This window comes from Eretmochelys imbricata, chromosome 10 (genome assembly GCF_965152235.1).
Source record: "Eretmochelys imbricata isolate rEreImb1 chromosome 10, rEreImb1.hap1, whole genome shotgun sequence".
NCBI classification, from domain to species: Eukaryota; Metazoa; Chordata; order Testudines; family Cheloniidae; genus Eretmochelys; species Eretmochelys imbricata.
Genome location: NC_135581.1, coordinates 15,100,714 through 15,128,472, shown reverse-complemented (window position 1 = coordinate 15,128,472; position 27,759 = coordinate 15,100,714). Strand labels below are relative to the sequence as shown.

Genomic DNA, 27,759 nt, shown 5'->3' with positions numbered 1-27,759 from the left:
AAACAACAAAGAAATAAGAATTTCACATCCCAGCTATTGATAAGTAAGTTCTTGCAGACAGCATGCTATTAAACTAAGTTTTCTTTTACGTCTTCTAGACTCTTCCCTTTCTCTGGAGGTGATAGGCATTATCAGGACAGGATTGTATTCCTGACAGCCCAATAGCAGCTTATTTCAGTGTGACTAGTTTTAAAATGTAAGGATGTGACCATACACTTCCCAGCTTATGGCTGCCTCTGCTGCTTAGCCAGAGGCCTTAGCCTAAGATTAGGGCCTCAGACTGTCACAGTAAGAGAAGGCCCTTACGCCAGCAGACAGTAATTTTAATTCTTTCTTTTATACCTCTGTAATTAGCTGAGTGACAAGAATACACCTAAATTCTTAAAGTATAGGCCTTTACAAACAGACCTAAAAATCTATATCCTAACAATATGCCCTGGAGTAAGTGTGTCACCCTGAGGTTACTGGTAGTGGACTCTGGTTTGGGAACTGATTCAAGTTCAATAAGAGAAGGTAGAGGCGTTCTGCCATAGAGATCCAGGAACAAGAACTCTGTCTTGCTCTGGGTTCCCCACCTGGATATTCTGAACCATGTGTGGAATGATTCTATGGGACTAGACAGGAGCAGGCTGAACCCGTAATGGTGCAGAGCTGACCTCACAGCAAGACCCAACTGGACTGGCTGTGTAGAGATGACTTAATAGGTAGGCCCAGCAGCATATGGAGTGAGGGCTAGCTCAGTGGTTTGAGCATTGGCCTGCTAAACCTAGGGTTGTGAGTTCAATCCTTGATGGGGCCATTTAGAGATCTGGGGCAAAAATTGGGCATTGGTCCTGCTTTGAGCAAGGGGTTGGACTAGATGACCTCCTGAGGTCCTTTCCAACCCTGATATTCTATGATTCTATAATAGAGCTGATGGCCCAGAACTGGAGCAGGTAGCCGCACACTGCAGTGGGACCACATGGTGTGCACATCTCTAGACTGGAACAGACAGGTGGACGAGAGCCACCAGCTTATGTCCCCTGACTACGACTGGAGCTAACTGGACCTGTGGCAAGGATTGTTCTGTGACTAAATTCTGGACCAGATCATTAATACCTGGAGCTATAGGGTTGGCCATAATCCTGATACACTGACTGGGTTTTATACATTTATTGTATTTAATTATGTAAGTGGTGTTAGGGTTCTGTTTGTTTGCCTTCCTTGGCCCACCTATTCCTGTTCTGCTGCTGAGTAAGGGAGTCTAAAAGGTTGCAGTTCTCATGCCAAAGAGCTGGAACAAGGTGTAAATTAAAGTAGCCTTCATTCTATTTTAACATGCACCTTCTGACACCTTTCTTTAGTGCCTCGGCAGCAGTAGGTTACACCAACTTAAACTTCCATACACACCACTAGATTAATGGTTAGTTGCTCCAAGGGGATCTAACTACATGTAGGAGGGTCGACATACACTACCTGATACATCAGCTCTGAATGTGATTGCCTCCTTCTGCCTGTCATGGAGTCCCCAGGGGCGCTTCTGCTGAGAGCCCTTGGATGTGCAGGCTGGAGGTGAGGTGTTTCCCATGGAGTGTTCTTAGCTGTGAAACTTGCTCTGCCTGCTCATCCCCCATAGCCTGGGTTTACTACCTTTCAGAATGACGCACAAGGCACACCTCTTTTGAGTCAAGCACTTGTTTGGCTAATGACTGTCAGAGTTATTTATCGTAATTGGTTGGGATGGTGCAGAAGCCGGGGCTGTTTGTACTGCGTATGGTGAGCATTTTAAATGGAATCTGGTGTTATATTTAGTTTAGATGCCATAGTGATGCATGCATAAACATAAATAGATCAACCACTGGTCTGATAGCAACTCATGTCTTCTACCAGCTCAACTTGCTGGGGTAGATTCAGTGCAAACATTCTTATGCTTAGGGAGACATCTGCTGTGCAAACTGCTAACTACAAGCAGGATTTTCTTACAGCACACCACACATTCCCTCTAGGTCCTGCTCATAAGCTGGTGGATCCCCCCAAATCCATGTGGATCTCATGCTGCTGCCACGGGTGCAGAAACATCTCTATGGAGGCCCTGTGTTGCTGCAGCATCTCTGGGTTCCCTGCAGCTCTGCCCCATTCCCTGGCAGCGCATCTTCATCCAGACCTATTCTAAGGAAAGTATAATATAGCAAGAGGCTGCATTAACCATTCCACCCCCACCATGGTAATACTCTGCTGCTCAGTCCATGTGCTCTTTGTTGCTTTCCCACTTGAAGAAAGCTTTCTGGGTGCCCTTCGCTGCATCTGAGGGATGTGGAGAATGCTACTGTGGAGGCAATTGACTGCCCCTTTACACATGGATAGGAGAGCCCCCTCTATACGTAGGGATCACAAGCACACAAATTGGCCTCATTATCCTCTACCATCCTGGTTGGAAGACAAAACCAGGGAAAACAGGAAGGTGATTTATAACACTTGTTGATTTATGAGCAGGTGCAAACCACTCTCTGTTGGTTCATGAGACTGTGATATTGGAAAGGTCTTGGCCAATTTCCAGCTAACATGGACTTCACTTCATTTTCATGCTGCAACCTTATTGGCTCTGAAAGCTGCAGAAATTATTTGGGGTTTGTTTTTGCTATCTTGGACTTCAAAAAAGTCTTATAAAATAGGCTTTAGATCCCTTCCTGGCTAGCAGTAGTACCAGCTGGGTGGGTTTCCTTTTATAATCACAGAGATTGGGACTCAGCAGACAATAGAAAGTCCCTTAAATGGTTACACTTCTACATGGGGAAATGTGGTAGGGAAAGATGCTTAAGATGTTATCCCTGCTGTATTTATTCACATGTCAAACACTATGGCCTAGATACCTTTCAGACTTGTATTCAAAGAAGGTTGGCCCAGTGATTAGGACAACTCAGGTTCAGGCTCCACCATAAACTTCCTTCTCTCTTTGCCTCAGTTCATCATCTGTAAATTAGGGATGATACCACTGCACTATGTCACAGGAGTATGGTGAGGCTAAAGGGAGGTGCTCAGAGACTGTGGTGAGCTCTTTGGATGGAGCTGTGTGAGCACAATTTTCTCACCTGAAGAAGAGTTCTGTGTACGCTCGAAAGCTCGTCTCTTTCATCAGCAAAAATTGGTCCAGTAAAAGCTATTACCTCACCCACCTTGTCTCTGAAATATCCTGGGACCAACAGGGCTACAAATATCATTTTCTCACACAGTTCTGTCAGTTGTTTGTATATGCAATTACCATGGTTGCACATACACTCATTGTTTATGTGCATGAACTCAGTATTTCTGCTATCAGGTATTGTAATTATACATACCAGTGATATGCACATTTTACCGTTATGAAAATGGGGCCCTAGAAGATTCTGAAGCCCCTGGAATCCCCCAGTTGGTACTTTAAAAATCAGACCTTGTAGCGCTCAGTTAGTTGTCACAACTGAAATGTGCAGAATTTTAACAATTCAGCTGAATGTGCAGGGCCCACTTCGGTTTCCATGGAAACTGACATCGGCTCACCAAACTCAAGGCAAAGTGTTGGCTGATTATCTGATGATAATGCTGAGAATTTAAATATACAGTGATTATTCTGAAGCCCTTCACCTTCCTCTTGCTGAACCAATTTCCAGTCCTATCGCATTCAGCAAAGTAGATAAAACTCTGGAAGTTTTGAGTTGGGGCCTCAGTCTGCTATCCAGTCAGGTCTCCAGAAGTGAAAGACAGATTAGTGTCTTGGCCCTTATATTGTGCTAAGAAAATGGGGTAACTGTTCCAAAATCTAGCAAGTAGTAACTGGGTTAATTGAATATGGTACAAACCTGAGGATAATGATTTATTTGCTTTTTAAAATTCAAAAATTTTGGATCTGAATATCTTTGTTTGTAACCCATCCTTATAAATTCTAGGGCCAGATTCTGCTCTTGGTACATTGGTGTAATTTTGGAGTAACTCCACTTTTACCTAGCTTTATAGTGGTATAACTGAGAGAAGAGTTTGGTCCATAGAGTGCTCTGGGGAAAAAAAGCTAAAAAGTTAGGGAGGGAGGTTTAGAACGTGGCTTTAACCCGGCTTGATATCAAAGGCTTGGGCAACGCTGCAGAGTTGGGGGGCAGTGACCAGTGTTGCAGTAGGACTGGGCCAGCTCCATCAGGGGTGCTGGAGCAGCTGATCAATGGATACTCACAATCTCTGAAAATCCAGCTGTTATCTTTCAGTTAATGTATAGGATGCAGAATTTAAACCCTCATTGTTTAATTTGATCAAAAGCAGCTTATTGACATATGCCATGGATGTGGAAGAAAAATGCAAGAAATATTTAGTTTTGGCTGCTCCTTTTTTTTGATCCGTTTTTACCAGCTCTGGCCCTGAATTTCATCTGAAGTGTGTTTAAACATAGTCTCAAACTGAGATAAATGGTCAGTGGTTAGAGACATGTCTTGAGAATGGATTCCACTCTTTCCAAACAGGTACCGAGTATTCCTTGAGAACTGAATGAATACAAGTGACAATATTGAGTTGAATTGTGGGTGTCCTACGCCAGCACTTAAACCCTAATAAAATACATGATCCATCTCGATCCCTCCTGGATGCTGGAGTAGCATGGGGAGGTGCATCGGAAATTAAAATGGCTACTACCTTATGAATTACCAGGTATAACCAACATGACAATCCACTAGATCAGTGGTTCTCCAACTCTTCGATAGTGTGAGCCCATGTTACAACAGAAAAAAACACGTTGAGACCCCCTCCCCTTTAACCAAAAAGGAGGGGAAGTGGTTGTCACCCACCTGGACCTGACCAGGGCCCCTAGGTTGAGAACTCATGCAGTAGACTAGAGGAAGTTACACACTCAGGAAATAAAAGAAGAAAATCTTAATGTATAACGGAAGCAGTTACATTTTTACACCTGGGTTTATTCAGTGTATTAGCTGTGTTCCAGTTTGTGATGCTGTGCCATGCAATATGATATAATGTCCTTTCAATGTGTTTCTTTCGTTATTCTTGTTTTATTAAAAAAACAAGTTCCCTCAGTTGCATAAACTTCTTATCTGTGTATACTCTTGCTTATCATCTGACCTTAACTGCTCTCCTGCTTTCCACGCTCTGCTCTCGGTTTTGGATCAGTGAATTTCATCATTTTGCTGAACACTTTTTTTCCCCAGGTCACTGATTTAAAAGGTTAACAAAATGAGTCCTGCTGATTCTTGCTACGTTGCACTACTTGCCTCACTCTGTCCTGAACTGCTCAATTACCCTTTGTCTTCAATTTCCAGGGCATTTACTGAACCCATAAATTAGCTTTTTTGTGCAGGAAGTGGTCTCATACCATGTCCAAAAATGTATCAATGGGTGTATTCCTTTTATTTATAGCCCAGTTTGTTAGGGTTATTCAAATCTTCTATTACTGATTTGCCTTTTGACAAGCCCTTTTCGATTTCTGCAAACAATCATCCTGGTGCTACAAAAGCACAGCCAGTATATTTGGATTTCCTGCCACCAATTTACTCCCTTAATTATCTGTACTTTCAAGTAATAATGATAGTTCCCTACCCAAACTTCCTGCAAGAGCTATCTCTGTTACTCCCAAACCTTCCATTCTCTTCAATTTGTCCTAAGCGATTAGCATTTCCCAATATTTTTCAGCATTGACTTTCACTTTCCTACCCTTTGTGTTTAAGCTCTGAAATTATTTGGCTTCTTTGTCACCCTTCTTGCAGTGTTCTAAAGAAAATGAGAACAGATTATTTCCTGGGTTTGCCTTCTTTTTTTGCAATTCTTTTTTCTTGATACCATTTTTTATTTCTCTCAGTAATTGATCTCTTTCATGCATAGGCCAGTCCTTCACCCTATCCATTTACTTATTCCTTTTCAACTCAGAGTAGCCCAGTTCCCACTTTTCTTTACATGATGGATTCCACACCCCAACCAGTGCTTGGTCTGATCACTTTCGTGGGGCTCAGTCATACCCCTGTAGAGGCTGTGGTGTACTGGGGACAGTGAGGAGGTGCACAGCTGAAGCAGTGGTGCTAGCAGGCATATATCCCCAGAGTTGTTTGGGGGTGGATGGAGTATATCACAGGTGTACGTAGTTCTACCCCAGCAAAGTCCTGTCTATACCTTCACCCCATGTCCCTTTCTCTAGGGCATCTAGTGCTGCCAATCCTTCCTCCCCTATTACCTGCAGGCAAATTCTGGCCAACTCCAGTGGAAGTGTGATGGGGTAGGGGGAAGAGAGAGGCTCCCTGTATCCACTCTCCCCCACTCACCGTGCCTGGGTTAGCATGCCCCACAATGTATTATGTATGAAATAAATGAATATCAAACATCATCAGCTATCTTCATGATCTGAACTTCCCTCCTCACATAGCAATTGCTGAGGGCAGCACTGTTCTCTGAGGCCACCATGGAGCAGCTCAGTCATGCAAACCAAATGCCTCCTTTCCAAGGAACTGTGCAACCTTTTGTGGGGTATGTTAACAGCCAGGAACTAGTCCTGTACCTTCTGGCAATTTTCCAAATTGATATTATCTCAGGAATAAGCAGTATTATTCTTGCTTATAATTAGAACAAAATAAGTAGAGCCACCTTGTTAAGACTGACTGAAGATAAGATTTTGGCATTAGCACACCTAACAGGAACACAAAGGACACCTTTTGTAATTCAAAGGTTCCACAGTTCACTTGTAAATACACCATCAAAGCCTTTCTTTAAAAAGCAAACAAACACAAACAAAAAAAAAACCGGGGGGGAGGTGTGAAAGTACCTGCTAAGAGAACTTGCATTGACTAGATCACTTTTAAGGGTCCTTGTCCTCACCTTAGAGGATCCCAACTCCCTTTATCAATATTAATTCAGTTAGCATCACAGCGCACCTGCTCTGAGTTAGGTATGAGCCCATGTACCGGTAGAGGCACTGAAGATCAGAGAGGTGAACTGACTTGCCTAAGGAAACGCTGCAAATTGGTGTCAGAAACAAGAAGAGAACACAGGAATCCTAATTCTGGATCCCCTCCCCTTTAGCCATTACACAATATTTCCCATACTCCAGGTATAACAAAGTGCTTATGAAAAGAGTGAGCAAAGCAGCAGGTGAGAAGATGGAGAACAGAGGGAAAGAAATGGAACAGAATTTGATTTTATGTAAATCTTTCAAAGTACTTAAAGGCTCTAGTACAGTAGTAAGTTAAATGCTAGTAGTGCAGTGAATTGGAAGGCGGCAAAGACAGCAGCGAGTATGCACTAAGCAGTGAGTTTGCTTTGAGCTTTGAACGGCAGAACCTGCTCTGAGGGGCACTGACAGCCAGCCCTGGTTTTAGCCTATTCTTTACTTTGTCTCTGAAGAATGCCAGTGGAAACTTCGCTGACTATCTAGGAAGAAATTAAAAATGGGCAAAAAGGACCTTATTTTAATGCCTCATCTGAAAGATGGCACCTCTCCTGGACTAGAAGACGTTAGTACTGTACTGCGCCATCAACAATGTGTCGGGAACATAGCACCTGTTAAGTCATGTAATGTCCTCACACAGTACCTTGTATCTGTTGTTAGTATCTGCAGGTTTCCACCAGTGCAACATCAGCTATTATGTTCCTGGTGAATACTGTTTGCTAAAATTGAGGTCCTTTTAATGTAGCAACGTAATAATTATGGAGTCTGGTTCACTGAGCAGGGTATTGGAGTAAGAATGTTTCCAATCTGTTGAACAAATAGGTTTTCTTTTAAGTACTAATATGCATTAGAGTAACAGCATTTCACCTGGTTCAGTCTCCTGGTAAACTGAATGCTGTACAGCTGTGAAAAAAGAGAAAAGCACTTTTTTGTCTTGAGCATTTCCATCTTTGAAACAAACAGCATTGAGATGGGAGTGAAAGCCAGACAAATTACAAAGGAGAGTGGATTTGGCAAACATCTGCACATAAAATAATCCCTCATAGGAATAACATACTGCATTTAAATGATTCGGCAATGCTCTCTACTGTAAGATATACACTCGTGTAATTCAAATATGCGAAGCCACTTTTATTGTGGATCAGGCTCTTTCCTTTTAAATTACACTATGAAGTACTCTTTAGCATTGGGCCAAATAAGTAGTTAATCTCTCTATTACCAGCAAAAATAAACCATCCATGCAGCACTTGGCTTTTAACTCATCATAAGAGAAAAGTTAAGGTCAGCAGTTAACGTAACCAAATGAAGCTGTGTTCTTCACACTGTGTAAGTTTTGACTGGCTTGTACAAAGGATGGAGGAGTCTGTGGCTCTCCCTGACGGTCTCCCAATATTCTTGAGGTGGCTGAAGGAAACAGGACCTGCAGCATATTCGACCGCAACTTGACTCAGAATCAGGAGGAGAGGGATTTTTGTCAGACAGAGGAGAAAAATCAAAGTCAGCTACCTGGAAAGAACATCAGAGAGGGGAGGTCACTTCCAAATCTAGGACTACTCTAGCAAGTGAAAAATCAGGAATGGAGCCAGAGTCAGTTTCTCTCTTAACAGGCCTATTATTTATATTGTGGTACTGTCCAAAATGTTAGTTGCTTTCTAAATATCTAGGAAGATATGGTCTCTGATCCTAGCAGTCCCCTCTCTCATCACAAGAAAATATTGGACAATATTAATGGAAATTCAATTTTAAATGGATTTCCTTCTAGAATTTGCACTGCAGCCTGAATCAAATAAGGACAAAGAGCCATGCCATGTGACTTAAATGACCGCTTACAAAGCTCAAATTTCTAATAGTGAATTCATGCAACAAACTGCTGTGGAATGAACTACAGACCGAGAATAATTTGGTGAAACTATTCAGTGAATAATTTCAAATATAGCTGAGAAAATCACCTTCTGTTTGTGGGCAATCTGCAACCAGGAAAAAGAGAAACAACAACAAAAAAAGTGGTGGTGGGGGGGAATAGAAATTCATCCAGTGACTTGTTCTGAATTATTTGCCCAGCGCAAAGCAACACGACCCCTGTACCTCCACAAGATCCTTCTGTTGTGAGCTGCTTCGGAAGGTCGTGTATATAACAAATCCCAGCATCACTGAAATCAGGGCAATACATGGCAGGGCGAAGAAAGCCGGGTGAATACCTGGGGAAAGAGCACAAGGGAATGTGTCCAGTATAATATAATGCTCTGAGATCAGGCCATTCTAGGTGAAGAAACTTCAAGACTGTGTAGAATGAAAGAGCAACATGCTCTTGGGCACAGCTTATTCTCCCCAAAATACTATTTTTTTAAAAAGCAAATTGCACAGCTGTATTTGAATAGTTTGGTGTATGCTAGATTGTTTTCAATTTTTTGAAACCAGCCTTCACTTTGCCAAATATACTTCCTCTTCCTCCCTCTGCAACCATGTAGCATTTTAAGCATACTTGTGACTACACAGGGGATACAAAGAGTCCTTGAAGCTGCTCTAAAGTAGGCATCTGAAGACTTCCCAAGCTCTTCCCTGAACCTGCCCTAAGTTACGCCAAGAGTTGAATCAGTCCTTTGCTGACCGAAAAAGTGCAGAAACAGGAGACAGAAAAGTGAAATAAAGTTTCCCTTGGTCTCTCCTCACCTCCAGCTGTGCAGAGCATTGAGCCCAGAGAAGTGGAGGAAAAGAGAATACACAGGCTAATCAGAAAATCCATATGCTAAGGCAGGGAGAGATTCCACCGAGCAAGCCTGCTTTGTAAATATATTCTACCTATTCTGTCCCCTAGTGCATGAAGTAAAGCAGATGATATCAGAACAAACCTCACATGTGGCTGGTAAATCTTCTTAACGCGGTTGCCTGGATTCTGAACAGACCATGGGATTCTGCACCTTTAACCTCTAGGCCCCTGGTTCAAATCCAGCCTAAATTTTGTAGCAACCAAAAGTAATTCCCATCTGCTAGCTGTCCGGCAGCTTCAGTGAAATGAGGCGGTGGTCTAAGTCACAGGTCTATTCGACAGGTGCTCGCATCATTACAGCTGGCACTTTTGCTGGCTAGCTCAGGCCAGTGACTGAGGACCAGAATGGGGCCAGCCCTTATGAGAGAACAGGGTGGTGGCGTGGGAGGTTGTAAAGGTCCTTTTCTTCTCCCCTTGCATGGTCTGCACAAAGGCCAGGTGCATAGACAGCTCCTCAGTGTTTGTGTGCATGTTCTTGAGGTGAGCAGGAAAGAGGTGTGGCCAGGGCCCCCTTTCACAAGCTTGGGGGATGGGTTGGCTTTGCAGCCCCCAGTGTGAGTCAGTGTCTTCAGGGCGATGGAAATTGAACTACCCTCTTACCCCTTCTCCTGAGAATTTTTAGGCATTCTCTCATCATTGCTCCAGCAGGCTGTCCTGGCCATGCTCTCTTCCCCACAGGGCACTGATCATCTGCTCAGTGCTGACCCCTTACAGATCTCTGAAAACTGGTTTCAGTTCTGGTTGCCCTGTCTCAAAAAGTGTATAACAGAGATTGAATGCATTTTGTACACAAGTCAGTTATCCTATGGAACTCACAAGGTACCACTGAGACTTAGTAGAATTTTAAAAAGGAGTTGAACATCAGTGTTCTGAGAGGAGATTTAAACACAAAAAAAGAACATATAACCTCCATGCTTCAGGGCATAAGCCAACTTCTAGGGCATAAACCAATTTAGGAAGAAACCATCTCTGGGCTGGTTATTCCATAATTGTCCACTAAGAAGCTTTTTGCACTGTCCTCTGAAGTTTTTGCTAGTGGCTACTGTCAAAGGCACATCTAATCTGAGCCAATACGGCAGTTCCTCTGTATCTCGAGTCTCACCTGTTGGCCACACTTTAATCGCATGGTACGTCTGCAACATGTTCACATCATTCTCCACTCTCACGCTGAGACAGTATTGTCCTGCATTACGAAAGATATGGCTCAAATTGTAGGAGGAGCCATTAATCACCACTAGATGGCACTTTTCCCCTTCGAGTGGAATACATTCAGCCTTTATGAGCCAACATAAGGTAAGTGGAGGGCTGAAATGACAAGGACAAAATTCAGCAGAGGCTTGTAAAAAATTATTTGAAATAGGAGTGCATGAATCATATAGATTAAATAGCACAGGAACTTTGAAAACATTGACGGTTGGTGAAAGCAGTAATATTACACTGAACTAATGCTATGACTAAGTAACTGTACACACATTTATCTACTGAACACTTAACACTTACATAGCCATGGATATTTTATATAGATCTGACCGCCAAATGCCTGACAGGCTAGTGGAGCAGACAGCTTTGTGTACACAACATGAATGACAGTTTCTGATTGCCTAGGCAAGAGCAGCAGGACTCACACACATTGCATCACAATTCAGCACTTACAATTGTAATGGCTCAGCCTACCTTTTGTTGGGAATAATGGACCAAAGTCTCAACAGGCACAAATCAGTGTTCCTCCCTCGACTTCAGTGGAAAGATATTGATTTACACCATTTGAAAATGTCCTACTACTCACAATGACTTTTCCCCAGTTCTGTTAATACATTAATGAATCCTCATTTCTGCAATAACATGAATTATTCTTATGCCAAAACGTTGCGGGGAGTGGGGGGTGGGGATGAGGGAACGGGGGATGAACAGGGGCTGATGGAATAATTTTCAGCCTATGGGTTTTTGGCAAACATTGACTATTTGTCTTTTGTGCTGTGACACTGATCACCCAAATCATGTGGTATTGTTTTTGTGATGCTGGTAGACCAGGTGCCAGTTTTTGCCAAGTCTGTAGGCATCAGCTGAGCACTGACAGATTCAGAGCTGGAGACCAGACGTAGCTCACCTGTATGTTAGTGTTGTTGAAGACAGGTGTTAGACTTGTAAGGATGGGTTTAGTGTTTAGATTCTATAAAATGCTTGTAAGTTGCTGCATGCATTAATGCAACTTGCAGTGTCTGCATCCCATGCTATAAAGGTAATCTATAAGTTTTGCTTTATAATTGTAAAGATGCCAGCTCTGAACTTGTAAACTCAGACAGGAGGAGTGATTCCCCCCCTCTCCCACTCATGAAGGAGAACTATCAAGACTAAGGCTGTGAAAAAACACCCCCCTGAGCAACAAAAGTTTTAGTGCTGAAAAGCACCAGTATAGACAGCATGATAAAGCTACCACTTCATTTGGGGTAGTAAAAATCAGAGATCTCCAAGGTCAACCTGGTTTAGCCCTAACAGACATTCAATGGACAGACTACTACATCTCTGTCATCTTTGGAAACCACAGACTGTAACTCATTTGTTTCTACATGTTGCCTGCTTTAACCTGTAAATAACTCATTTCTTTTTCTTACTTAATAAATCCTTAGTTAGTTTACTATAGGATTGGCTACAAATGTTGTCTTTGGTGTGAGCTCTGAGGTAGAAATTGACCTGGGGTAAGTGATTGATCACTTGCAACTGGGAGCAACCTGAATATTTTGTGACCTTTGGTGTAAGTGACCATTTATCCCTAAGTCCAGCTTGCCTGGGTGGCAAGATAGACTGGAGTGCCCAAGGGGCCTGCCTGTGTCTTCATGGTAAGACTGGTATAGTACTTCAGGAGTTCACATTTGTTACTAGATTGGTGAAATCTAATTATAGAACATACCACAAGTTTGGGGTGTCTGCCCTGCTTTTTGACAGTCTGCCCTGAGGCTGGCACTCATGATTGTGAATCATTCCACACAGAGTGACAGTTTTTGCTTGGTTGACTGTAAATTTTGAGACCGGATAATAAGTAAACTTCTGTTACTATTTTTTTGGATGAATAATCATTTGGGCTAAAATCTGTGAATTCACAAATGTTTTCCTGAATACCGGGCAGCTGTCTGAATGGACATGAATAATATGATACTATTATTAATAGAAAACTAAACTTTGATTCCTCTATTTCTTTATGAAAATTTGTTATGATCAGGTTGTTTTGTTTGTTTGTAAGTCAGTTCCACTTACCATTATGAAATGCTGTAAACATCTAAGAAATGTATTTTAAAAATTGAAAACCACCAGGACTCCTAAAGTATTTGGTGTTGGCCACATTCAGAGATGGGATACTGGACTAGAGTGACCTTGGGTGTGATCCAGTCTGGAAATTCCTATGTTCCTAACTTTTAGTCATAATTCAACCCTAGCAATGAGGTCAGAGAATAGAATTCATATGTAAACATCCTGCACACAAACAGAAGTGGATGTCTATTATCATTTTCATCACTTTCATGGTATGCTACATAATTAGCCTTTCCTTGATCATCATCATCATCACATTTCACAGCCAAGACTGAAAAGGAATCCCCTCTAGATACTGGAGGGGAAAAACTTGTTCCACAGCCTGAAGACATACCTTGGGGTCCAATCCTGCATTCCTTCTTATCCAAAACACCCATTCATTTTGGAAGCTTTGGGTCCTTTGGCCTGTTTGGTTTTATCGGAGCTTACAAACTAAGCAGGACCCAGAAGCACTCTGATAGGAAACCTTCAAAGGAAACCCAAGATGCTGCAAGAAGTGGTGCTGGCGATGCATAATAGGTGCATGTCTCCTTGAACAATGCGCCAGGGGTACTGCCTTTTGGATTAAATGCGAAACTGAGGTCCTAACTGTCTGTGGCGATTAACGATCTCATGTGGTTTTTAACAAAAGTAGGAGTATTAATCATAGAGCCCAGGCCAAATTGCACCTTGCCGGATTACATTCTGCATACCTAGATGCTCCTGCAGTTTTATCTAGACAGAAACTGTCTTCATGTCACATAGGAAGTGAAAACTCTTACTGTCTCCAGATAAAACTGCAGGAGCAGCTAGGTATATAGAATGTAATCAGGTTCCAATCCTTTGTGCTCCAATCCTTTGAGGTGCTGAGTGCCCTCAACCACCACTGACTTGCACGGGATGGTTAGCACCTCACAGGATTAGGTCCTTTAACACCTGCTTCATTCCACCCCTCATGTATCTGGATTTCAGGGGCAAGTGAAAGGATCTTCACAAGGGTACATAGGAACTTTAGGAATAGTTGGCATGAAAGGTGCTGGAAAGGTAAAACGGTATTATAAAAAATGTGTGTCTCTATTTTTCATCCCTTCCTCAACTAAGGCAAGCAGAAATGGACTTCCCAGAGGTCAGAAAATGTTATTTTTCTTGTTCCATGGACAATAAGAGAGGTCAATGTCTGTGATTCTGTGACACACCCAGGGTTTTCATGTGTGTTCTCTGCTCATAAAAAGACCATACAAGAGCAACAGATGAGCTCAACACAACTATTTGGATTAAAGGCTTGGCAAAGGTAAATAAAGCTTGTAAATCACAGCATCGTCTTAAAGCAATGTCAGAAAGCTCTTTATTTGCTAGAAATACATCAACGTACACCACCATTTCTACAATGTTTTGGCCATACAGCTTTTTGCTGTGTTTTGCTTGTGCTCTTTATTTACATTTTTCAGACCTTTGCGCTACATGGTTCTGCAGAGGCTCATCTGCTGCTCTCTGGACTTCAATTCTGATGATAAACTTAGCCTTTCTTGATCCTTTTTATCAACATCCACTCCTCCAACCCTGCAGCACATTCATTGCTGAGTGAAGAAGTCAGTTTGTGCGTGGCTCACTTTGAGTTCTGCTTCTGTCATAAAAATCCCATCCCTCAGGCCAGATTTTAACTAGACCAGTTTATTTATCATTCAGTGCTGCTTTATATCACCCATATTCTTTTGAACATGTTGGTGCTATTTCTTCCACTAGAGTTTAAGGTTTGATTGGGTTGTTCATTCTAAAACCCGGTTTCAGGGGTCTAAAATTCACCTACCAAACAATTTTTACAATTTATGTTAATTTGCACGCAATGTAGGCCCTGCACCTGAAAATGTGTAAGCCCATGAATAGCTCAAGAGCAGTCCTGCTTGATTCAACAGAGGATGACTTATGTGCAGGCAAATTACCAGTGATGTCCTGGTGTCACAAAGTTTGGGCACCTGGCAGGAGCCTTACATACACCTGTACTCGTGCTACTGTCCTCCATTTGCAATGCACACAGCAAGGCTGTATCAACCCAGCCAGCTCTCCCAGGCAGGCCTGGCAAGCCTCACTCACTGGGAGGAAGACTTATTGCTGTGGGATAAATTTTAAGCCAGCGTTTGTTCAGTATCTCTCTCTGCTGATGAAGGATTTTGTTACGTGTTTCAACAAGACATTTCAAAACTCCTTCCCTATCTGAAAAGACCTTCTTCACTCAGACTGTCACACAGCTTGACAGAGCATCTGCAAGGCTAAACTTGTGTGTGCCACTCTCGTGTTCCTATAGCCTTGAACCTTTAGTCCCAATGCACCACTAAATGCACCAAAGTGGTGCATTGGGAAGAGGGCCGAGACCAACCTCTGCACTGTAATCTTTCTCTCCCCCCGAGAACCAGCTGTCTTTGGCTAACTTCTTCACTACTATCCAGTACTTTCGCATGCAGATGACATTTTCACTCCTCCCCTTCTGGGTCTACTGCCGCTCAGACTCTTCTTGCCTGCTGCTGTTACCTGGCTGAAACAGCATCCTGAACTTACCACCCCCTAGTGTCAGCCCTGGTATGTCTATTGGTTAGTGTGCCCTACATGCGGTGTGCAGGTTTCTTAGTGATAGGGATCAACGAGAAAGAAAAGTCCAGAGCACAGTTTAAAAAGCCCCTTATTTTCCTTCCTTTTTTCTGCTCTCTGTTTCTCTTCTTATTGTCCTCTTTGATCTTCATTAACATTTGTGTTGTGTGTAAAGCACTTGGGGATTTGCTGCAGAGAAGTGCAGTTTCTTAATATTCTACATTCCTGCAACCTATTGCAGTATGAGAGATTTTTAGAGTCACGAAAAAGTAATGTGCAGTAATAACTTGTTCATAGAAAATATATCTTTCTAGGGATCAGTTCTGTAGCATGCACCCTGGGGAAATCAGAAGGAAAAAAACAACAATTTTTTTATAGCAAGGGATATTTGTGTGTTACTTACCTGCCATTGATATGTAGAGATAAACTTAAGTTTTCCATTACACGAGTCTCTCTGGAGCCTATGACATTTATACTTTTAACACCATCTGGAAAGAACAGTGTGACAAAGTCATGAAACTGTGGCTTTAAAATCAAAAACAATTTCTTGTTTTACCATGAAAGTTTAATTTTTATGCACTTTTCTATGCTTTCTTATTTTAGTCACATCAGAGATATTTATTTATTATTATTATTTCTTTTGCTAATAAATAGAATAGCTTCAGGTCAACTAGTATGTTTTGTCAGTTATCTTTAAAAATTACAATTGATCATTTTTATTTTTAGGCTTGGAAAGATTAGATTTCTATCAGTAAAAGTTGATTATACCATATACACATAAACCGACAGAAAATTTCCATCAATGATAATTAAAATTTACAGATAGGCAAAGTAAGAAAAGTGCTGCCTGAAAAAATATTAGAGTTTGATTTTAGGATATTTACTTTGTATATTTAGACAATGTGATGTTGACAATTTGTGTTTTAACCGTTACAAGCATTAGGTTTTTGAATCTCAACATCTATTGTCATTAAATAATTATGGTCCGACCCCACCATTGTCTGTACCTCCCCCCAATAATTTCCTGCATCTGTGAAAATGTAAATCTTTGAAAATCTAAAAAAAATGCTTAACAATAAACATTGATATTATCTGCTGAAATTATCAAAAAATAAAAATAGAATTCTGCCAAGCCTAATTTCATGCATTTATGAATTGCCCTTTGCTATGGCCTCTGGGTGCCAAAGCAAACATAAACTAGCCTCATGTAGAGCTAATCAATATAATTAATGTAAATAGAGCCATTACAGAATTTTTAAAATAATGATTACAAATACAAATTATTTTTGTAAGGTTTAAATTTTGCATATTTTTTTTTAGCACAAAATGTATTTGAAAATTTTCATTTACTAAAAACCAGGTTTTTGATACATGAAAATCTTTAATAATGGTTATGATTAAAAATTGCAGATTAGAAACCTTATAAATAATTTAATCAAAAATGAAAAATTTAGAAAATGACAAGTTTTTCACTGAGTGTTTTCTTTTAAAAAGGGCTGTTTTGATAATAATAAAACTGGTCATTTGAAGAAAAACCTGAAAAGCTCTGTTAATAAACTATCGGTCTGATACAATGCTTTATAAAAGATCTCCATATTCTGTTTAATTATCATGCTCAATTTATGGTCTAGACTAGGGATCGGTTTGCCGTCCCCGGCCAATGGGGGCTGCGGGAAGTGGCTGCCAGCACATCCCTTGGCCCGTGCAGCTTCCTGCAGCCCCTATTGACTGGGGACGGTGAACTGCGGCCAGTGGGAGCTGCGATCGGCCGAACCTGCGGACGCTGCAGGTAAACAAACCGTCCCGGCCCGCCAGTGGATTTCCCTGACGGGCCGCATGCCAAAGGTTGCCGATCCCTGGTCTAGACACTACATTATACTACAGCTTGTGCAACAATACAGGAAGTTCTGTTTTGTGCATCCAACACCATTTATAATTACCCAGCAACTCCAACTCGGTGGTGAAATCTCCCATTTTCTGCACAATCTTTCTTTCATGTGTAGCCCTCTCAATTTGCTCCCATTCAGCTACAACTTTGAGATGTACCTTGCAATTCCCTGCCGTAGAATAATTATAGTAGACAAAGGGTTCTTCAGTTACCAGCTGAGTTCTGTGGGTAGCATGAAAAGATTTAGAATCAGCATCACCTCTGTTTAGAAACTGTTTGCATCAGACATTTTAGATACATGAAGGTCTGAGTCTTTGTTACACTAATAAAAATCAGGACTAACTCCCCAGAAGTTCGTGGAGTTATACTTATGTCAAACTGGTGAAAGTGATATCAGAATTAGGTCCACCAGTATGCTTTTCTTACTTTGTTTAAGTTTTTCAAGGAAAACAATGGCACAATCATCCCTAAATATCATTAATGGGTCAGAATTAGAAAGGGTGATAATGATCTAATATTTCTTTTATTACAGTCATTAAAGCAGGGGTGCCACCAGAAAACTAAATTTTTTAGTAAAAGAATATGGGCCACTATTTACAAAAATCAAACCTGAAATGTACGCTCACACACATTCATGCCAGAAGTGCTTATGCACTCATCCAATCAGAGAATAGAAACAGTACCATGTGACTATCTAAGGTATTTATAGATGACCAGTCATTGTCATATCTAGTTACTGTTCAATAACAACCGAGGAAAAGAATACAACTGAATATTCAAATTTATTTAAAATGAGAAAATTTCAATCTGCTCATGGAGATTCTGTAAGCAGAAAAACATGCTCAAGTCATTAACTATGTTATTTACTATGAATTATTCGTTCAGCTTTATGTATTTGCACTAGCATACCCTCTCTAACTAAACATGGACTTTAACCTAAAAACACCCCTGCGTTTTGGGGAAGCTCAGCACACATGAGCACCTGAGCATCACAATGAAACTTGGAGACAGATCCTCGGCCAAAGCTTATTTTTAACTGTTTGTGAGCTTCTAGACTCTCTGAAGATTGTGAGTGTAGGAGTGTGTTACACATCCTTACCAGAAGCATCCGGAGCCTTTGCATAAATAAACAAACAACTGGACATACCCATCTCCGAAATCCCAGTTGTAGATGAATGATGCTGACTTGAAATAATTACTCGGATCATGCAGAAAGAAAGAAATCAGGGTCAGAGTGTCTGTGGCAGAACTCGAACCTTGTTCGACAAATGTTCTGTTGTCTTCTATTTGTGCAATGGTAAGATTCCCTACTATAAACTCTGCAGGAGAAGATGATAAAGGAAGAACAATGAGACTATATTTCACTTTCATAGCATTACTTACAAATCTCAAAGCCCTGTTTAAACATTAATTATTTTAATCTCTCAACATCCCTGTGAGGGTGGGTAAGCATTTTTATATCTATTTCACAGATTGGTAAATTTAGGTAAAGAGATTACATGATTTACGCAAGGTCACACAGCCTGCAATACAATCCAAGGGGGGAAATCTTGGCCCCATATAAGTCCAGAAAAGTTTTGCCATTGACTTTAATGGGACAATGATTTCACTACAGAAGTCCTGACTCCCTGTCTCTTGACCTAACCAATACACACTCTCTCTAAAACAAAGTATAGGAAAAGAAAATTTTAACTATTGTGAATGACTGACATGCTATACACAATCCCATAATGATTTAAAATACAGTTATACAATGTCAAGTGATTCCGTGCAAACAGCATAGTGAAGTTCGAAATTTCATGTCTCTCAGTGCTAATATCCTCATATTTGCTTGGTTTATAGGCTGAAAGATGTTCTAGGGCTATGTATACTGCATTTAAAAACCTGCCGCTGGCCTGTGCAAGCTGACTCATGCTGATAGGGCTCAGATTTGCGAAGCTGTTTAATTTCAGTGTAGACATTCAGGCTCGGACTGTGGCCTGAGCTCTGGGACCCTCCTAGGGTTGCCAATTTTGGTTGGATGTATTCATCACATGACATAATCTTTAATTAAAGATTAATCTTTATATCCTGTAGACTCCCGGCCAATCCTGGAGGGTTGGCAACCCTACTCCCACCTCACAGGGTCCTAGAGCTTGGGCTCCCGCCTGAGCCCACATGTCTGCACTGCCATTAAGCAGCCCTGTGAACCTGAGTCATCTGGCATGGGCCAGCCACGGGTTTTTAACTGCAGTGCAACCTGTGATATAAGAAATTGGGCTGGAATCTCTCTAGATCATGCATAATCATGATGATCATATTCCAAGGGATAAGCTCATGATAGATAACGAGACAGATTAGACAGATCACCTGTAACATATTTTGCTATCCAGTGGTAGATTAGCCATTGGGACAATCGGGCAGTGTCCAGGGGCCCCGGCCAATTGGGGCGCTCCTAGGCTCCATGAACCCAGCGCTCCGAGAGGGGTTGGTATGTAGGGGCTTGCCCTGCTACCCCCACCCGCCTGGCACTCCTGTCAGGGAGCGGGGTTTGGGCCCCCACTTGCTCTGGCCCTAATCTGCCTCTGCTGCTATCTTGTTAACAATTCTCTTGATCGGCAAACAAAGTTAGAATGAAACTCACTCTTCCAGACTGGGACTGACTCTGCAGAACTAATCGGAGACAAAACTAATACAGACTTATTTTTTATTCTGGAGCTTTTCCTTGGGCTCTACAAAGCCAGTGCCTGAGGGCCTGCTTGCTTGGGGAAACTAGCAAGGTAAAGGCGAATCTTAGCTTTCATAGGTTAAAAAGTTTCTCCTCCTTTTCCTTGTGAAGATAGCCTTGAAAACATAAGCCAATGGAACCTGAGGACCGAGGTTGAAAGGAATAAGCAGATGGGCTCTGCTTTGGCAGTAAGAGAAAGGAGAGAACCGAAAGATCCTGTGCACGCATTCCAATGCATCGTGTAAGATGGCTCGGTTAAGTTTGAGGTATTTCTCAAAGAATGATCTCACTAACCCTCCCCAAAATGTTGTTCCCTGTGGCTAGTACTATGATCCTGATGGATGAGAATCGGTTATGTTTAGGGATGATGGAGAAAATCCTTTCACAGGCCCACCCAACAATCCTGAGGAGGGGTCCACTGGACAGTAAAATCAGATCATGTGACTCTAAATAGACACATGATCAGGTCTGTTGAGCGTGTAAGCTCTTTAGGGCAGGGACGTCGTCTGTTCTGTTTGTACACTGCCTTGCATAATGGTCCATGACTGAGCTCTTGGGTGCTATGATAATCAGGGGTGAAAGTGGGCCAGTACGGTGTACTGGTAAAAAGTGGCTGCTGGTACTGGCCTGTACACAGCCAACGTTAAAGCTTAAGGACCCTGCTTAAAGCGCTGCCGCCTCAGCGCTTTAACATCGTTGCCCCTCCCCTCTCACCCCCGGGCTGCTGATGGTGGGGGCCAAAAGGAGCAGCTGCTGCGGGGCTGGCGATTTAAAAGGGCCCGGGGCTCTGGCTGCCGCTGCTGTAGCCCCGGGCCCTTAAAATCGCCGCTGGAACCCTGGGCGGTGTGGGCCAGATAGCGCGGAAGGGCTGGCTGGGGGACGCTGACCCGGGCCCCGCTCCTTCCGCCCGAGGCCCTGCCCCTTCCAGGGTCCTGGAGCCGGCCCCCGTACTGGTAAGTGTTGAATGTTACTTTCACCCCTGACGATAATACAAATAATAACAGAAGTGATATTTTACATAGTCTCACTTGAGGCTGTAGCCACGCCTTCAACTGTGATCCAGTGATAGTTATTCAAAATACTTTTATACAAAGTATAATAGCTCAACCATGCCAATGGCCTCATGTTATTCCTGCTTCAGTCATGACTTGTGCATAACTTGGATGTGACTGATAAAAGGGGAAACTTGTAGATTGCTGCTGCTGGAGGTCAGCTGAAGTTTGGAACTAGATATGCTGAGCCAGTGTCACAGCAACAATCTGAATCTTCAGGAATCTAGATTTCACAAAATAAAAATGGCCGATCCATACCGGGCTCACTCTAGCTTTTGTGAGCTACAACTAGCAGAAACATGTGAAGTACAACTGCTCAAACATGAGGTTTCTAGCATGGTTTCCTTGAGCAGTGGGCACAGGGATTTTTTTTGTAAGGGAGCATGTTACTGATTTTCTGCCTTAGGTAGTCTACAGCATGGTCTGGTGACCACAGCTCATGGCAAAAAATCTCTCTGTCCACCAGTCAAAGAAACTGTTCTAGAGCCCTGCTAGTAGAAGCCATGTTAAACATGGGTGTAGCTAGCACCATTCTGAATCCCAGAATACACAGCGCCTATCTCAGTGGAATGTGTGAAGACTTGAATGAACTGTTCTAAAGATATTTTACCTGTAATGTGAAGCATTGTGACGCTTTTGGCGATGGGCTGACATAACCAACAGTGTGTCTCAGTTGCCCAGACAGAAATGGGAAAGTCTCCAGAAAATTCACCAGTCACTGTAATCGTAGAGTTAAATCGCTGCTCTGATTTCTCAATCAAAGTCAGAGGGGTGAAAATCCAGTTAAAATGATAGGACTTTAGGTCACTAATGAATGCAACATCATCAGTCTTCATACTCAAGCTGGCCTGAATTGTAGCTTGAGCTCCCGTTGTGATGGGACCATTGTTGTTGATTTTCAGAACATACTGCACTGTAAAATCAGAAAACAAAAGTCGTTGTGTTTTTTTTTATATATATATATATATATATATATATTCTCCCTCTGATCAAACATGTGAAAAAAGTATTAACATGCTGTAATTATGTGGTTCTAGTGCCCGATGGCACTAAACATAGTCAAGTCTCTGAACAGGCACTGCACCTTGGTATTTAAAAATATATGTATAAACATTATTCTCCTCTCTAGCTCCATGACTAGTTATATGTTATTTAGAATTAAAATAATTAGCAATGAAAAACAAAAATTTTCATAGGAATGGGTCCTGGAAATGTTAAAAAATAGAGAGGGGCCCAAACCAAACTGCTAGATCAGAATACTCACAAAACTTTGGGGAAGTTTAGATCCAGATTTGGACCTTGCAGTTGGTTAAATAAAAGTGTATACACAGAAAAGGGGCCAAACGTATCTGTGAAGTAATAAAACCTCCCCGGCTTTGTTTGACTTCTGAGATGTTACAAGTTAAAACAAATCCTTCCTGATAAGGGTCTGTTCCAAGATGTGCAAACTCCTTCCATTTTAGGATTATTTCTCTCTTTCTATGTCACCATGTACAAGCCTGAACACACTTTTTACACCAACTTTGTATGGTGGGGAGAAATAAACCTTTGTGTAGTTAAGAAAAAGATTCTGTGCAGAGGAAAATGCAGGCTTCAGAGATCAGCTGGGCCAAGCTCCCTTAAAGTAGTTTGTAATTTTAAAATATAGGGGCAAATTTAGTCCTGGTGGAAGCAGGCACAAACTTGGTCCAGATTTTTAAAGGTACTTGGGCGCCTAAAAATGCAGATAGGTGCCTAGTAGGAGTTTCAAAAGTGCCTACGTGGCTGACTCCCGTTGAAATCAATTGGAATTAGGCGCCTAGGTGATTAGGAAAATTCCACTAGTTGCCTAAGTACCTCTGTACCTGCATTATAATTGTTGGTGTTTCAGCTTCTTATCACCAGGGCAGAATTTGTTTTATGGAAATGGGTGTGATGATTTGGTCTGGGGAAGTAATTACAGAGCCAGTCTCTGAATTTGAAACAAGACCAGTTTTACTTTAAGCCTATAAAAATAACAAGCATTATTCCATTGTGGCTTTTTCCGTGCAAGCCAAAAACTGAAGCATGCATGTTATATGGACATGCCAACTCTCACAAGTTTATTGTGAGAGAGGCGATCGCTACGTCAAATGAAGCCTCGCTCATGACCTTGTGATAGAACTCTCAAATCTCAGGATTGTTTTTCTACCCTGGCTGGGTGGGGCTCATTTTCAGCCTTGGGTGGCTGTTCCCCTAGCATTCTGGAAAGTGGGAGAGGGGACCCTACTGCAGCCCCCAGAGGCCTGGGAAGGGGGAAGAGGAGCAGAGGTGAGACTAGGAGGGCTACTATGGCCAGAGGGCAGCAGGAGGGCTGAAGTGAGGAGGTGAGGGGTGGTACGGTGGAGGTCTGTATTGATGGTGGGTTCTGAGCATATGGGGTGAGTGCTGGGAGGCTGAACTGAGGGTGCTGGGGGTCAATGGGGAAGGGGGCTGAACTGATGGGGTGGTGATAATGAGGACTGGGGAAGTGAACTGAGGGGGACTGAATTGTGGGGAGAGAACCGATGGAGGACTGGGGGCGGGATTAAGTACTGGGTAGGTAATGGGCAGATGTTGGGGTGAGAGCTCCTGCAATAGAGGCCAAAATCACCTTATCCAGCACAGGTGGGGGAGTGGGCAATTGTTAAATGCACACACCCTGGGGATGGGCAAGGGGAGTTCAAAAACCAAGAGACTGACCTAAACAACACAATACCATCTTCTTTAAAATGTCACAATTTTGGCGGCCAATCTCATGATTTTTGAGGGTCCAACTCATAATTTTTTGTGTTTTGCAATTTGGCAATACTGTACAAGTTAATATCATAGTACTTCGCTCAGGGAATCCCTTTCCCCACCTGTATTCACTCTTCCTGCTAGTGTTGGGTCAGGCTTTTGTAGCCACAACTCCATTTCCTCCAACCACCTGCTTCATTTAAAAAAATAATAAATAAAAAGACCACAACTCCAATGCAAAGAATAAATTCTGTGTGAGCGGATCTGATGCTGTTCTGCAGACCTCATCTTTATAAATAGAGTCATTGCTAGCTACACCCTTCCCTTAATCAGTGTTTTCCTGAGCACAGTTTTGGCTTGAAGATGTGTCTATAAAACCAGGTACGTGTTACAGGTTTAATCCCCTTATTTCCTTATTAAACCCAAGAAAAATACAAGTTTTTCCTTTAGCCTTATGTATATGAAGGAGAACATACTTTTTTGTTTGTTTTTGGTCCTCCATTACTAACCTTTCCTCTCTCTACTTCTCCCAGCCTGGGAAAGAACCAGTCTAGGGCCCTAATGTAAAGGAAACATCCACAACCTAAATTGCATACGCTAGTGAAGGTTGGCCCTGTATTCCAGGGCAATGAGAAAGGGGGGGGAGGGGAAACCCAAGCCCTTGTGGAATGGCTGGGAGTAGAAAGAAACGTGGTGGTGCAAAACTGAACTCCTTCCTGATGCAGGTGACCTTTTAAAAGCCTAAATGGAGAGATGTCTCCTATTTCTCTATGAAAATTAGACTTAGCTCACTGTCCATTTTGCTGAAGCACAAATGGAGGAAAATAGCAGAAATCAGGGGAGAATATCAAAAAGACACTGGGGAGGGTTCTTATTGAAGTACGATAACTGAGCGAGAGGGGGGTTAAGTGACTAGCTCAAGGTCATACAGTGCGTAAGTGGCAGAGTGGAGTATTTAACCCAGCTCTCCCGACTCACTTCTCCTCATACCATTTGATGTAAGATGCAACACATCAATGTTAGGAAGGAGCAAAGGGAGAGGCAGGCTGTCTTAGTCATTTGTGACTCACTGGGTGCAATAGCAGTGAGGGAGCAGAGATGCTTTACTGCATCCCAATTAGGAAGGAAATCTAGAAGGGGGCTGACAGACTCATTCTTGTCTGAGATCCCTTCCTCCCAGATTTGCCAAGCCGCACCCTGAAGAGGAGGTGGGAGCTGAATGAGGTTTATGGCTTAAAAAGGGCAGTAGTAGCTGCACCTCCCTCCCCCCTTTTGATCCGTGAGAGAACTTGCTCATTATTGCCAGCCCCACGGGGAAGGTGTCCCTTGTGGGTACAGCTCCCTTCACACCTGCTCCAGCCATTCAAGCAGGATGAATGATTACACAATCCACTGCAGAACAGGAAAACAAAAAGTCTTCCTTATAAATAACCAGTGTTCAAGCTAGGAGGTTTAAACACATCTCCTTCAGTTTCAGAGTAGGGTTTTATCACTCTTCAGGGAAACAGAAACCTAGCACTGCAGAAATTAGCAATGGGAAAAAGATCTCTCATCTAATCTGTTCCCCTGCAAATGCAGGACTGTTTCTGTATGTAGGATAAATATGACACTGCAAACCTTGCTGCAAATGCAGGTAGAGCATTTATTTTCATGCAAACGCTAGGAATGCTAAGTTGCTTGGAGCTTGCCTGGAAATAAATGCTCATTCTGTGTTTACAGCAGCATAAGATTGCTTTTCAGGACTGCTTCTAATGACCCCTGGCTCATTAGTCCTGTATTGAGAAAGGAGCAGATCTACCTTACCTGCTGCTGACTTGAAATGGAAAAGGAACAGCACCATGCAAGTCACTTGGAGGATGCTCGAGGTGAAAAATGCCAGGGCCATTTGTAGTCAGTGTGCCAAGAGAAAGCTGCTGCTGTCTGTTCAGCTCCGATAGCCAGACTTCATCTTCCAAGTGGGCTCGAATTTGTCTTTATGCTGGGGAGGAGATGGGGAGCAAGCAGCCACTGCTGCTGTCCCCTAGAGGCAATGTAGGCGTACTGCACTGTCTAGTATTTTGTTTTGTTTTTTTATTTTCTCTGTACATTGTTTACTTGGCAAATCCTGGCTACACCTAACCAATTTAGAAAAATTCTTATTAGGTTTTGTTACGGGCATATTAGACACCTGTTTCAACCAACAGATTAGAAAAACGAGGCAGAGAAAATCCCTATGTGGGGTGCTAATGAAAAGCTCCTAGAGCTGTAAGAATTTTGAAAACAAAAATCAGTTTTCTGGTAATAGAATAAATGTATTGGTATGTTTGGCCATGTGTATCTTGCAGAATTTTGTATAAAACACTGTATAAAAATCTACAATAGACTGAAGCTGTGCAAGGCTTAATATCCCATTAGAAAACAGGTGAAGTACTCTGCCCATCTACTGTATCATATTCTTGATGGTAGAGGGAAAAAATGCCACCTTAAAAAATCTTCCCAAAACAGATGAGTGATGAATTTTTATGAGTCATACAGCTAATAATACAATACAAAGCAATAACATTTCAGGACCCATTCCTGCAAGCCCATAACTCTTTGAATGTAAGTAGACTCATTGAACAGACTGGGACTACTCCCATGCATCGTTACAAACACATGGGCGTTTGCAGGATAGTACCTTATTTTGTATTAGCTCTTTCATACAAACTGGGTGACAATAGGGTTTTGGAGAATCATGGGAGGCTGGGTAAGATGAGTTACTTTTAATAAAAGGTATTTTATTGTAAAATAGTCCAAAGCATAGATTGAGAGAGATGAGCTCAGTACAAAATATGATATCCCGTTTAGTATTAACTGATTGCTCCCTGCAGTACAGTTTGTTGCAAATCAAGTTTCTGAACTTGACTACTGCCTGGGAAATCTTCTCCCGCAACCCACCTTCCAATGTTTATACTCTATTCCCTTGTATTTTCTATTCTATACCCTGCTCATCACCATAGTAATCAAGAGCCATTGAATCAGCATAGCTGACTTTTCAAAAGAAACCATTGGGCAGAAACAAGTTTTGCCTCCTTAGCTAGGGTAGTTGCTGAAGTTTTTGCTTTCATTCAAATCCAGTTATTTGGTCCAGTCCAGTTCTGTGGAAGACTATATACAGGTACCTCGTCTGTGGATCTCCAAGCACTTCACACAAGGAGTGGGGTGGGATAAAACGTATTACCCACATTATAGACCAACAGGGTTTCATAGTAGTTGAGTTTCTGCGTGCTTAATTCAGCAGCAGGCTGTCAGCTTATCTGCCATCTCCTTTCTGCTCACGTTTTTAGGGGGAAAGCGTATTGTTTCCGATCCTTTGAAGCATCTTTCTTCTACATGTAAGGGATTTAGAGCCGGGGAGAACACGGCGCCTTTCGTTTTTAACCTCCCCACTGTCCCCCTCTGTCCCCCAGTCTTGAGTCTGATGAAGTGGGTTTTAGCCCAGGAAAGCTTATGCCCAAATACAGGTGTTGGTCTCGAAGGTGCCACAAGGCCTCCTCGGCTGTTTTTGCGGATACAGACTAACAGGGCGACCGCTCCGGAGCCCGTCTTTGCTGGCAGAAGCTGTGGCTTTAACAGCAGGGCGGCTCCGCAGCGGGAGGGGCGGCTCTGCCCGGGAGGTCACGGTGGGCCTGCTGCTGGGAACTGACGGGCTCCGCAGCTTCCGAGGGTAAACGCCGGTGCGTGGGTAACGGACAAGCCCGGGCCCGAGCTGGAGGGGCTGCGGATGCCATCGGCCGCGCCGCGCCGCCGCCACCAGCTTGTGGCCGGAGGGACTGGGCTGGGCTGGGAGCCCTGCGCCGGGTTGTCGCGCGGGGGTTGGGAGGCCGGAGCTCTTGGTGCCTG

General features: G+C 42.6%; 1 protein-coding gene across 1 annotated transcript; it reads right to left on the bottom strand.

Annotated features, from left to right (window-relative positions):
* Positions 1-7,942: 7,942 nt before the first annotated feature.
* TMEM130 (transmembrane protein 130) lies at positions 7,943-26,248 on the bottom strand. The gene is made up of 8 exons (XM_077828313.1): positions 25,702-26,248; positions 21,773-22,075; positions 18,551-18,722; positions 17,456-17,625; positions 15,919-16,003; positions 10,750-10,952; positions 8,966-9,078; positions 7,943-8,386 (listed from the first exon to the last, which is right to left on the bottom strand). The coding sequence occupies exons 1-8, from the start codon at positions 25,781-25,783 to the stop codon at positions 8,198-8,200; spliced, it is 1,317 nt and encodes a 438-aa protein (XP_077684439.1). The 5' UTR covers positions 25,784-26,248; the 3' UTR covers positions 7,943-8,197.
* Positions 26,249-27,759: the final 1,511 nt, after the last annotated feature.